This window comes from Haliaeetus albicilla, chromosome 18 (assembly GCF_947461875.1).
Source record: "Haliaeetus albicilla chromosome 18, bHalAlb1.1, whole genome shotgun sequence".
In the NCBI taxonomy this organism is placed as follows: Eukaryota; Metazoa; Chordata; class Aves; order Accipitriformes; family Accipitridae; genus Haliaeetus; species Haliaeetus albicilla.
In genome coordinates, this window is record NC_091500.1 from 28308374 (window position 1) to 28320850 (window position 12477).

General features: G+C 48.2%; 1 protein-coding gene across 1 annotated transcript; it reads left to right on the top strand.

Moving 5' to 3' along the window:
• Positions 1–2209: 2209 nt before the first annotated feature.
• On the top strand, positions 2210–7089 carry AQP2 (aquaporin 2). Its single transcript, XM_009914572.2, has 4 exons — positions 2210–2920; positions 5007–5171; positions 6003–6083; positions 6874–7089. The coding sequence occupies exons 1-4, from the start codon at positions 2555–2557 to the stop codon at positions 7087–7089; spliced, it is 828 nt and encodes a 275-aa protein (XP_009912874.1). The 5' UTR covers positions 2210–2554.
• The last annotated feature ends 5388 nt before the right edge of the window (positions 7090–12477 follow it).

Consider the following 12477-nt stretch of genomic DNA (forward strand, 5'->3'; position numbering starts at 1 on the left):
GCAATGCTCTTTGCTGCTCCCAAAGCTGCAGCACACTTGGTGTAACGTGTAAAGCCATGTTACTGTCAACACCAGCGGCTCCAGGAACCCCTCCTAGACACAAGCAGAGCTTCAGCAACACAGTACCAAGCTCTTCGGCTTGCTTGGTCTCCCAATTCTCCATTTCCCAGGCATGTGGCAGGATGCATGGCCGTGGCAAGGCAGGAAACCTTGGCTCTGCCACCGAGTCACTGCCTGGAATTAGCAACAGCGATGTCTGGCTTCGTGCCGTGCACCCCTCTTTCTGTAAAACCAGAAGGATTACAGTCACCGCAGTGCTAGAGGTCGCTGGGTGAAAGCTGGGATGAGCTATTATTCTTGCACTATGATGCTATTTTTCTTGCTGGAAAGCAGCATCTCACAGCAATAGTTTGCTCTGCCCCGCAGTGAAGACCACGATAGCAGAGCTCCCTTTCAGCAAGACGGCTCACGATGCAACACCAGTCCTTTCATCACGGTACGTAGCAGAAACCTGCCATCCATAGCACAAACATCTCAAAGTGCGCCAAAAACAAGAGCTGCAATGAACTTCTGCATCACCAAAGTGAAGACCGCAAGGCTGCGTTAGACTTTTAAGTTGCTGAGAGCTAATCCTGCTTACTTCTCTTTCCTTTTAATTAGTCCTCGTTAAGCACCGATACATCACAACTCGCTCACCATGAATAACCGTTAATCAAATAGGGTATCAGCTCCAGTTAAGTGCCCATATTTGTTCTTTGTCATTCCCTGCACTAGTAACAGCCTGCATTCCTAACCAGTCCCTGACATAACTAGTTCTTGAGTAACGCTAAGCTCACAAGTCTGTACCAGGCAGAGAGGAGCAAAAGCCTACAGAATGGATGTGACCATGTTTCTGTGGCTCATCGGCACCCCAAGTATATGTAGCCTCACAACCTGTTTTATGAGATTGGCTTCATTGCTGGAAAACCAGAGGCTAGAGCGATGCCATTATGGGCCAAAGTCCCCGAGGATGTCCAGGAGAAAGATTTTCAGAGGAAAAGGTTTCCTAGGACCACAATCCCACCTCCTTTCAGACTCACCCATGACTGGACTTGTTCTCCCCATAATGTCTCCCTTGTTAAAAGCAATATCCCCATAATCTTCTTTGTTAACAAGAAGACAAGAATAGAATAGAACAGAAGTAGAATAGTTCAGTTGGAAGGGGCCTACAGTGATCATCTAGTCCAGCTGACAGTATTGTTACCCACCTTTTGTGGAGGAAAGAACAGGCCTTCACATATCCTTATGGGTCCCTTCCAACTTGGGACTTTCTAGGATTCTATGATATAATTTGAGCAATATGCAACATTTTGCATCAACGTTTCACATCAGTTCAGTGGAACTTGTACGGTTCCTCTGGAGAGGAAAAATATTTGGTTTATCGTACAGCAACAGCCTTTGTCAGACCCAAAAAATGGACTCTCAGTTCTGGTGCTCTGCATCCCTCTGAAATAAAATGGTCATTTCAGCTCCAGCTCTACCCTGGGGGAGTGCTCCGCCCAGGTCACAGTGCTTTAAAATAACTACAGAGTCTGCTACCGAGGGGAAAAAAAGAAGCAAGTGCTATCTTTCCAGCAAACCCACCAACCCTAATGGCATAGGGAGCAAAAGGCTTTACAGACATCACCCAGGAATGGGCAAATGTGCCCTAAGCAATGGAAGAAAAAGGAAAATAGACTTGTTGAGCAGTTAGTGGATGGTTTGATGTGAAGAACTGTGCTCCAGAGAAGAAAATCTTCCTTTTGGGGGGATTAACACCAAGAAGTAAAAAGACATTTCTGAAGAGCTGAGTTGGCCAAAATCCCTGTAATTAGAGCACAGCCGGTACTCCAGCTGTGCGCGTCATTTTTTCACACTAGAATTTCTTTCCTGACAGTCATTTCTTGGGGCTGGTTCCCATTTTTCTGGGTAGGAAATCTGTGACTAGGCTGTAAAATTCTGGTAGTCTGAGGGATCGAACTGTAGCAAGTCACTCGGAGATTTGTGCCTCTGAGAGACTCTTCTGCATCCCCTTTTGCCTGGTTATTTAATCACAGCCCACGTCCTGCTATTCAACACAACCCAGCCTCAGCTCCATCTCTAGCTCTACAGAACCCGCCTTGCTTTCTCTCCTCTCCGTGCTGCAGGTGGTAGAACTTGGAGACGAGAGGAGCAACAAGCACCTCTATGGATAGGTCCCCTCGTAAGAAAGCACAGGAGAAAGGGAACAGTGCTTCACGGCATTGCTCAAGACTGATTTATGACCTCCCAAGGGTGGCAGACGCTGCATTCCCCAGCTTTAATAGAGGGGGCAGGGTCTGATGTTCCCTCAACTGGAACACAAATGAAAATAAGCATCAGGTTTCCTAGGACCACAATCCCATCTCCTTCAGTGGGTGATCCTTTGGCCCCCTGCATCTATATATAGATATGTTGTCCCCCTGTCATCCTCTATGGACACAGTGACCGTGGTAGCAATTGCCTGAAGACACCACGGGCAGGGTCAGTCCTTGCAGCCTCCAGCAACTGCCAGTCCATGATGTGGGAACTGCGATCTGTAGCCTTCACCCGGGCTGTCTTTGCAGAATTTCTGGCAACTTTGGTCTTCATCCTCTTTGGCCTGGGCTCTGCTCTGAACTGGCCCTCAGCCTCCTCCCCGAGCATCCTTCAAATTGCGCTGGCTTTCGGCTTGGCCATCGGCACACTGGTCCAAGCCCTGGGGCACATCAGTGGAGCCCACATCAACCCTGCAGTGACGGTGGCTTGCCTCATCGGCTCCCAAGTCTCCTTCCTCCGTGCAGTCTTCTACGTGGTGGCCCAGCTCCTGGGGGCCGTCGTGGGGGCTGCCATTTTACATGAAATCACCCCAGCAGACTCCCGAGAAGGCTTGGCCATCAACAAGGTAAGACTTCAGCCCACGGATGGGCTTGGAAGGGAGGAGGAAAGATTGCACAGGGCTTTTGGGAAGGCTGAGGCATGTGAAGAAGGGGTTTGTAGCCAGCAAAGACCCTCGTTATTTAGCGTTGGGTAGGAAGCCGCTGTCAGCTGCAGCCCAGCACCGTGAGCCTGCTGCACCAAAGATCCTTCCAGGAACAGGGACAAAGGCAGGGCTCCAGGCTGCCTCCTCTACTTCTTAGGACTAAAACCAGAGGTATGATCCAGCTGGCCACATAGACACCTCCCTTAGAAGACAAAGACACCATCATCTCAGTTTTATCTAGGGCTGTATCGACGGGGAACTAGATTCAGAGGAGACCAGGTGTTTAGGGAAGGACACGACCAAAAGTATCACCTCGTGGTTCCTCTTGCCCCAGGCTCATCCCGCTTTCCAGGCTTGGTGTGGGTACGGGCAGCCTTTTCTCCTCTCTGCATTAGCAATGCTGCTATTTCCAGGCTGCTGTGCCAGATTCCCAGCAATGGGAATGTTGTGTCAGGGTGAGGGCGGGGGGGGGGGGGAGTGTCTAAATCCCAGCTTTTCATTAGATAGCGCTAAGCTGTTGTTAAGCATTAAGTTGTTTCCCATTGTGAAGGGATGGCCACACCAGATCCAGCTGGTTCATCCCAATGCCCAACACATGCGGGTGCCCTGGCAGTGCCACCGCACAGTGCCAGAAGCATCGCAAGGATCCCAGTCTGCTTTCAGACATGCAGGGAAAAAGAAAACCAGGGAACCTTAGGAAGCCATGAGGGGACTCCCCAATGGTATCCCAACCCAACATCCCCTTCCCCACTGATGCACATAATAAAAGGAGGGGGGGGGGGAAATTAAAAAGTCATGGGGTTCACTGTCCCCTCTCCATGCCCTTTCAGGCAGCTATATCTCCTGTAGAGATGCCCATGCCAGGACCAGCATCACCCAAAACCAAGCCGAGCGGAGAGGGAGGAGACAGGGAGCATGTTTTAGGAAGTGGCACATAGAAATCCCTTTTCTTGCAGGAGGGAGGCACTGCCAGGACCCAGCTTCGCTGCCAAAGAGATTAAGAGGGTTGAAAAAGGGATTGCGGATTAATCTGAACAAGACTATTTAGACTGATAATAGCTGAGGTTTAATAAACCCAACAAAGCAAGAAGGAGTTTTAAGAGAGCCTTTCAAAATACCCAGCTCTGTTGTTTTACGGATTAAACCACCTGAAAGAGGGAATAGGGATTTTGATTTTTTTTTCCCCCCTGTGGGCTGTTCATCTTGCAGCTGCCTGCACAAATTACCCTTAAAAAAAAGAAGAGGGAATATTGGAGAGGAGAGCGAGCAAGATCTGACTCTGGATCTCAGCCAGGAGGGCAATTGCCACCATCGTGGCATCACCGAGCAAAGCGCTCTCAGGATCAGCATTTGGGAGGATGCATGATGTCTGAAGCGGGAGTGACACAGGGAAAGAAAAGGCAGAGATGTGCCAGGACAGGCTGGGGGAAGCAATAGCGAAGGGAGACCATAAGCAAGCAGGACTGCCAGCTGCAGATCTGGCTGGCAGCACTGCCAGATCCATCCAGATCTGGTTGAAAACCCACCAAGGAGTAATAAAGTGTCAGAAAGCAGAGCTGGAGGAGAGGGGGTGCAACCAGGCACAGCTTCAGATTGAATCTGACAAATTCTTTCACTCAAAAATGTGGGGGAAGAGGGAAGGGAATTTTTTTTTTAATGCCAAAACGGTTTGACATTTTTAAAATGCAATTTGTAAACTTTTCCAAAAGGCATTTTGTATATTAAGTATGAGGAAAAGAAAAAAGAGTTCCTAGGGGAAAAAGAAGAGTGGGAAAACATACCCAAAGAAATACCAGTAAAACATTTCCTGCCAGGTCAATCAAATATTACCCATTGACCCACTTTTCCTTTTACCTGGAAAATCTTTCCTCCTTTTCATATTGGTGCCAAAAATCTCACCTATTTCCTATGCCTATTTGGTTCCCTTGATTTGGGTTTCCCCCTCCACCTTTCCAATCCAGTCACCAAACTGGCCTGTCCCTGAGACACATTTTTCCTCTTCTTCCAGCTGCACAACGAGACGACAACGGGGCAGGCGGTGACCGTTGAGCTCTTCCTCACCTTCCAGCTGGTCCTGTGCATCTTTGCTTCCACCGACGAACGTCGGGAGGACAACCTGGGCTCTCCTGCCCTGTCCATTGGCCTTTCTGTTGCCGTGGGGCATCTCCTTGGGGTGGGTAGAATGGGCCAAAACTCAGCGCTTTTTAGGTTGTCTTTCTGTTTATGCCCAATGCCTGCTTGGCTGCATGCTCTGGGGTGGACGGAGGATTTGTAACTCATGTGGTGCCTATGGCTTTCCAGTGGATAGAGAAGAAAAATCCCACCAAAGCCATAACGGAGCCTTAGCCTGAGCTCAGCTTTTATTGGGCATGAACAAATTTAACCTGCTGGGCTCTGCTGCTCCTGGAGTCCTGTAGGGAGCTCCAGGGATCAGTGGGGTCTTCTATCCTGGAGTGAATGTGTTAGCAACTGAGGCACTCAAGACCATTATAAGACTGGGAAGTATTTGGGATGGACACCCAGGGAAATGTCTCCTGGATGACAGACCAAAGCAGCCCCCAACCCTCCCAGCCTCTCGGTGCATGCATTACAACAGGGATGTTTACACCTCATCTTCTGTCCTTAACGCACTGCAAGCCCACCTGTCTATGGGACTATTCTTCTCCTATCCTCAGTGGCAAAGAGTAGCAACTTGCTCCAGGATTAGGCACAGCCGGAGCTTGTCCCTGCACTCCTTGTCACGCTGCAGGGCACGTCACCCAGCCTGCAGCTGACTTGCAGCTTGCTCAGGACACATGTGCTCACACAGAAGGTGTGCAAATACAGACAACTCATCCATGTTAACACAGGTGGTGGAAGCTGCCAGCAACCCTTTTCCTGGAATAGGCATGCTGGAGGGTGAAACATCAGCTCGGTGAATGAATTGTGCTGATAACACACCAGGATTTTTTAAAATGTGCTAAAAGGGCTTAATGCTAACAACAAACGTGGTGTTTCTCAGCAGATCCGTTACACTGGCTGCTCCATGAATCCAGCCAGATCTTTTGCCCCTGCTGTGATAGTCGGAGACTTCAGCGACCACTGGGTAAGAAGTCAGGTCTATGTGTTGTTTTGGTGGGATGAGCCCCCCAAATTGCCAATATTCCTCGAAACCCACAGAGCCAGCCAGATTCCTGGTGTTTCCACACCAGCTCCCAGCTGGAAGAGAGATGTAGAGATTAGCAAAAAGAGGTGGGGCTGCTGGGTGCTTAACTGGCTTATCTAAGCAGGGAGCATTGCAACAGGAAAAGGGCGTGTGATTTGTTGACCCTGACTTAGCAAAAGAAGCAAAACCAATGGAGTGGAGCTCCTCTTGCCAGTCCTGGGGACCCGTCCTGGTTCCAGTTGGATCTAGGCACACATTTTCCACCAGCGCCTTTGGGAATACTCCCAGTCATTTCCATCTGCAAAGAGCACATTCGGAGCCAGAGCTGTGGTGGTTCAGGTTGACATGGTCAGAGGTGTCCAGCCCAAGCTGGTAGCCTCCTCCTCTCCATAGCAATATGTAAATGGGTAGGAAGACGCTTCTCCAGAGGAACCCAAATCATTAAGTATGCTCATGATGGGCCTACCATTAATGAAGATCGTGCAGCTCTCAACAGAGGAGGAAAGACAGAAGAGGGTGGTTCAGTATACTCAGGCACAGCAGCAATGGATGGGAGTTCAGGTCAACAGTGATGGCCAAAGCAGAGCTGGCTTCTGCCTGTTGCTCCCAAGGCACACAGGGTAGGAAGGAACATAAGCCCCCTGCAATGCTCTTCAGAGATCCTGGTTCCTCTCCTCCAAACTCAGTCTGGTTTTTGCTCACCCGATTCTTCTCTTTCCCTTTCCCCCAGGTCTTCTGGGTGGGCCCCCTGGTTGGGGCGGCAGCAGCCTCCATCATCTACAATTACATCCTCTTCCCGCAAGCCAAAACCTTCTCGGAGAGACTCGCCATCTTCAAAGGCTTCGAGCCGGAGGAGGACTGGGCAGAGCGCGAGGTCCGCCGGCGGCAGTCGGTGGAGCTTCACTCCCCACAGACCCTGCCGAGGGGGATGTCTGAGAAGGTGTAGCCAAACCTCCCGCCGTGCCGAGAGAGGAGCTGGGGAAAACTCTGGCATCCATTTTAGAGACGGTGCTTGTTCAGATGAGCGTTTCACCTCTCCCCTCTCTCCCTTTATTTTTGCTGGTGGACTAAAGTTGGCTCATCTCCTGGGGAGATGCACTGTGATGGTCCAACCCATCTTCTGTCACCCAGCTCTCCCCACGGCCAACCGTTTTCTGATGCTGGGGGAAAATGCCATTAAATCAAAACCAGCAGTGTAGCAACAGGAACGAGGACGCTGGGATCCCTGGGCCGGCTCCTTCCACGCCCCCCCTTGCAGGAGGTAGCACTCACCGGAGTTTGTTGCCCTTCACAAAGAGCTCCGAGACGCTGCGGAGACTTGTTATTACAGCCATTTGCTGGGTGTGGAGGTTGCCACCCGATGCCTCATTGCTGTTGAACTCCGCTCACCTGTCTCCCATTTCTTCTTGCTGCCCAGCTGTTTGCACACTCACGCACAGAGGAGCACTTGCTCCATGCCATAAGTATCCCAACAAACTACAAGTTTTGCTGCTGCGAGGATCCAAATTGCCATTTACCACCCTCCACGGGACGCAGATGCTCTTCGCTCACGTGGAGGCTTTCCTGAGAAGATGGGACTTGAATCCCTGCTGACCCTGTTGGGGAGCTCTTGCAACTGCTCGCTCCTATGGCAATGAGAAACATCCTGATTTTCAGCCCAAATTCATCCACAGCTTGTTTGTTCTCAGGCCAGTGTTGTTCTTTAGCTTCGATGCTTCACTCTGTCCCTGGTTTTTGCCTTCTTTCCTCTGTTCCTGTTCCACAATGATTCTCAGATGAGCAACACAAAGCATTTCAGGTGTGACCTTCTCCATCACTTGCTTCTTACAGCCCAGACCTTTTCCATGGCTGCATCACGCCAAAGCCTCATAACCGTCCCACCACCCCTTTCTTCTGCTGTGTCAGGACCTCGTTATGGTCCCCAGCATAGTCAAAGAATTTGGGTTAGTCTTTGGGATGCAACTTTGCTCTTTCAACCATTAGTTTAATCCCATTTCTATTACTTAGCCTAAAAGTCATACATTTCCGCATGACATCCTAATGCTTTTTTCTGTTGCTGATGTCGCCCCAGCATTGCACCATCACAAAATGTCATCACCACATTCAGGCTTTTTCTGCCAAGGCTGTTAATGGAAATATTCAACGAGATTGGGCCCAATTCCAAAACATAAGGAACATTACCGATTGTTTTTCTCCCTCTGTTTTGACATGAACCACCACCAAATGATGCTCTTCTCTTCCTCTTTGCTCTACTTATACCAGTCTCCTCCTTCTATTGAATTCACAATTTCCTCTATTCCTTGTTGTCCTCTTCCTCAAACATGTACGAATGGCTATTGCTGGAGAGAAAAGGAGTAAACAAAGCTTTGATCTGACCCAGACAAGGTGTGTATTATCGTGGTCTTCATTTCACCCTACCAAGTGAGGCTGAGAGCATGGAGTTCCTCCGTCCCCCTCCTCTGGCTGTCATTTGCTGTCCCACATTCGCTGTGAAGCAAGGGGAGAAATTCTATCAATCACAGGTACCAAGCTTTAATTGTTGTAGCCAAGGATCCATTTTTTACTCTACTAGTCAATTATTGCAAATATCCTGCTATTAAAGTGCAGCAGTTTTAGCACTGGTTTAACCCATTATCTGCCACAGCAAAAATATTGATTCTGGACCTCCACTTTGTTCCTTCAATGGCAAAGGAGCATTTGAATATTATTTCAGAAAAGGCTTTTCAAAAAATCTGTCTGTTCTCAGCAATGGGAATTAAAATCATGTTTCAAATCAATCAGAGTGTAAAATTGTATTTAAACCACCAAATACACAGTTTTAAAAGTAGCTTGTATTTTTGTTACTTTTCAAAGGAAAACAAATCCATGTACATCAGGAAAACCCAACGAAACTTACCCAGAAGTTAGCCTGTCAATGATCTGCTGTATAAAATGCCATACAGCTGAATCCTTTTTTTTTTTTTTTTTTGGCAATGTTCAAGCTAGTTACATGCCTCTTCTCCTTCAGATCTAAGCGTTTAATTTGTTATTTACCCTGACAATGTTTAAGACTCACATAAACTGCCCAGGGCACAAAAATGAGTTTTAATGTCTAACAATTACCGTACTCTTTCAAATAAAGTGCTTTAAATTCACTTCTACCCACTGAATTAATACATGTGAAGCAAATAATGACACGCTTATGGTCATATAATATATATACAGTCATATAAAGTAATGTCCAAGACCCTAAATCCCAGAGCCACCAGTGCAGCGCAGCCCAGTTCAGCTTGGTGTGCAGCTGCCTCATGCCAATGACCTGTTGATGGGCAAAAGTGACATGAAAAGAACAACCCCCATCTTCAAAATAGCAACTCACAACATAAAGACCATCCCCACTTCAGCACCCCTCAGACGCTCCGATTTCTGACCTGGCCAGATTCTGGTCTCGGAATGCCAGCGTTAACACAAAGTAATCTCACTAAACCAGATTTTCAGATGGCTAAAGCAGCCTAAGTCCTCTCAAGTCAATCAGGAACGTGAATTTACCTTGTCTGCAGAGTTGTGTCATTGACTTCAATGACACTTCCAAAACTTGCACCGTCAGGAAACCAAGCCAGTCATTCCAGATTTACACCAGGACAACTCAAATTAGAGGGCAGGATCAGCAACCCAGAGATCAGAGCTGCCACAGACCAACCTAAAACCTCACTAAATTGATAACACTTTGTGTATTAGACCTCAACAGGAATGCTTTGAGCCAGGATTTGAAACCACCCAGCCATGCCTATCCATGAGCTCAAGACTACACAATAAAGGTCTGCAATACATATTGCACCATATATTAACCTTTGTCAGCTTTGTCATGGATCTGTGATAAATAGTATGACCATGAAATCAAAATGAAAATCACTGTACAATGCGTCTCAGATCACGTAGCTTCTTATGGCCTGCCGTCACTTGAGACCGTGAGGCTTTCCTTCACCTCCCGTTGTCCCACCTCTGAGTTCTGGAGGTCCTCAGCATCATCAGGTTTGGGGTGGTCATTCTGCAAAGCACTAGAGGTTCTTCAGGGTGCTGTGAAAATTCAAGACACATCCAGACCCCTTTCCTTGACTTTGCTGCTTGGCTGCCATATTCAGCCCATCATGTTGCTTTGAGATACCTATTAAATGCCAAAATACTGTATGTCTTCAGGAGAAATCTGTGATTTCACAGAAATACCTTTTAAACCATTGTGTTGTCACCCAGGGCACAGTCACATGGTTCCCTAAGATGATTCACCCAGCCAGGTCCGGTGAGCTTTTCATCCCACTGGGTCTCCAGGAGTCCAAAACTATACAGCCCAAACACTGTCGACATTTCAAGACCTGGAGATCTGGAGAGGCTGCCGGGACCAGCATCCTGGGAAGTGCTCCACAGCATGGTGGCAAAGCAAGACACCACAATGTTTCCCAACATGCCGACCCTACCCAGGGGAGGAGGGACAGAGGCAAAAGGTGATAGAGATGGGCATAATGTTGTTTTGAAAAGTATTATTGTGTTTTCAAGGGAAGGAAGTCTCGCTTTCTGCACGCTCCCGTGCCTTCAACATCAGCTGTTCGCCACTGACCTCATGAAATGCATACTGATGCCTTTTACAGGCGTCTTGTAGTTAGTAGCAAGACATTCCCTTGTTTCAGCATTTAAACTGGAGGATTGCAACACTTAGCTACTGAGTTTTTACCTTGTATAGAGGTAGGTGAAAACAATCTGAAGGCATCCAAATCCCTGCTCCAAAGAAAGCTGAGACTGTCTGTCCCAACAGCGCAGACCTCAAATCCAGCACCTATATTGCTTCTCCAACACGTGGCTGCAAGTGGGGAAAGTGCAGTACCTTACCTAGGAGAAAACTGAAAGAAAATCAACCTGGCTTGGATAACACCAAACCCACTGGTATTTTGGAAAACACAGTGCAGGGCAAACCACTTCACTCCTGTAGAGAAAGGCTCATGCTTGTAGGATGGAAAGGAAAAGAGCACAGCCCAGCTTCAAACCTTGGAGATCAGAACTGAGTTTTCTGCTCTGAATTTCTTGGCCTGACCATGTACAAACCCTCCAGATCCAGATCTTTAAGGCCATGTGAGCATTCAGCTCCCATCTGGTACCTGCCTTGCAATGGCATGACCTACCTGGGATGCAGGCACATCATTACTTCTATGGATCTATTTATGTTTGTAGAAGTATTTCCTAAGCATGTTTTCCTTGAGGAGGGGCCAGGAGGCTAAATCCATCTAGAAGAGCAAGAGGAGGAGGTAGGGCCAGGTTTAATCTGGGAAAGGACCACAGACCTTCTCAGAAGGTGGCTGGTGCTCCATGGGGGAAGCCAAACCCCCAGCTAGTTCTGCATCTTCAAGGCTTGCAGCAAGTCCCGTTTCACAAGAGTCTGCCAAAGGGTCTGGGTACAAGACCAGAGGCTCTTCTTCAATCTTCAATCTGATTTTCCAGGAATACGAATAACCTAAAGAAAAGCCCACATGTCTCCAGAGATGACTCAGTGCAAGAATCTTTAGCTCCAGATCTGATGCAACAAGGGATGCTACCACCACAGCTCTCTTTAAATCCTAATCAGTACATACTACCTAAATCTTTAAGTTGAGAAATTTCTTGATCCATTTGCTCTGTGTCTCGGAGGCAGAATGGGGTGAAAAACTGATTTTCCAGTTCACCAGTAATCAGCTGTCCACATGTTGTCACCAATATTTTGCTTTGCAAAGTCTTGGGCTCTTGGAGCCAGGTGATTATGCGAGAATTTCGGCTTTTAAGAGTTTCCAGATTCCTCTCTGTTATGTTCTTTATGGCATTTATAGGTGCTTTGGAGCCTGGTCGTGCTTTCAGTCCCCCTCTGCCTTGATGCAACTCAACCACCTCTCACCCCAGAGCTGGCCCCTGCTCTCCAGCCAGCTCTGTGCCTTCCCGTCCCAGCAGCACGTACAGCAGGATGGCATTGCCAAGGCAAAGAGGGGAAGATTGCTTTCCTGGTGGCAACTGTCTCCCCGCATCATTTCAGCATTTGTTCCCAAGCGTGCTCCTTGCAATCTTGAAAGGAGACTGCATGGGCGAAGAAGACATTTCCACGGCAAACACGTCTCAGGAGGAAAAACACCACTGACCCGAACACAGCTCTGTCTGAATCCTGAGGACACTGATAAACGGCTGCTGGCCAATAAGAATTCAAAGTATTTATCTAGATGAGCAGAAATGAAGCCTCTTAATGTTGCTGATGCAGGTGGTTTTGCTGGAAAGGGCTAGACCTGAAAATCAGGACGCCAGGGTTTCAAGCCCAGCTTTCTCACTGTGTGATCTCGTACAGATC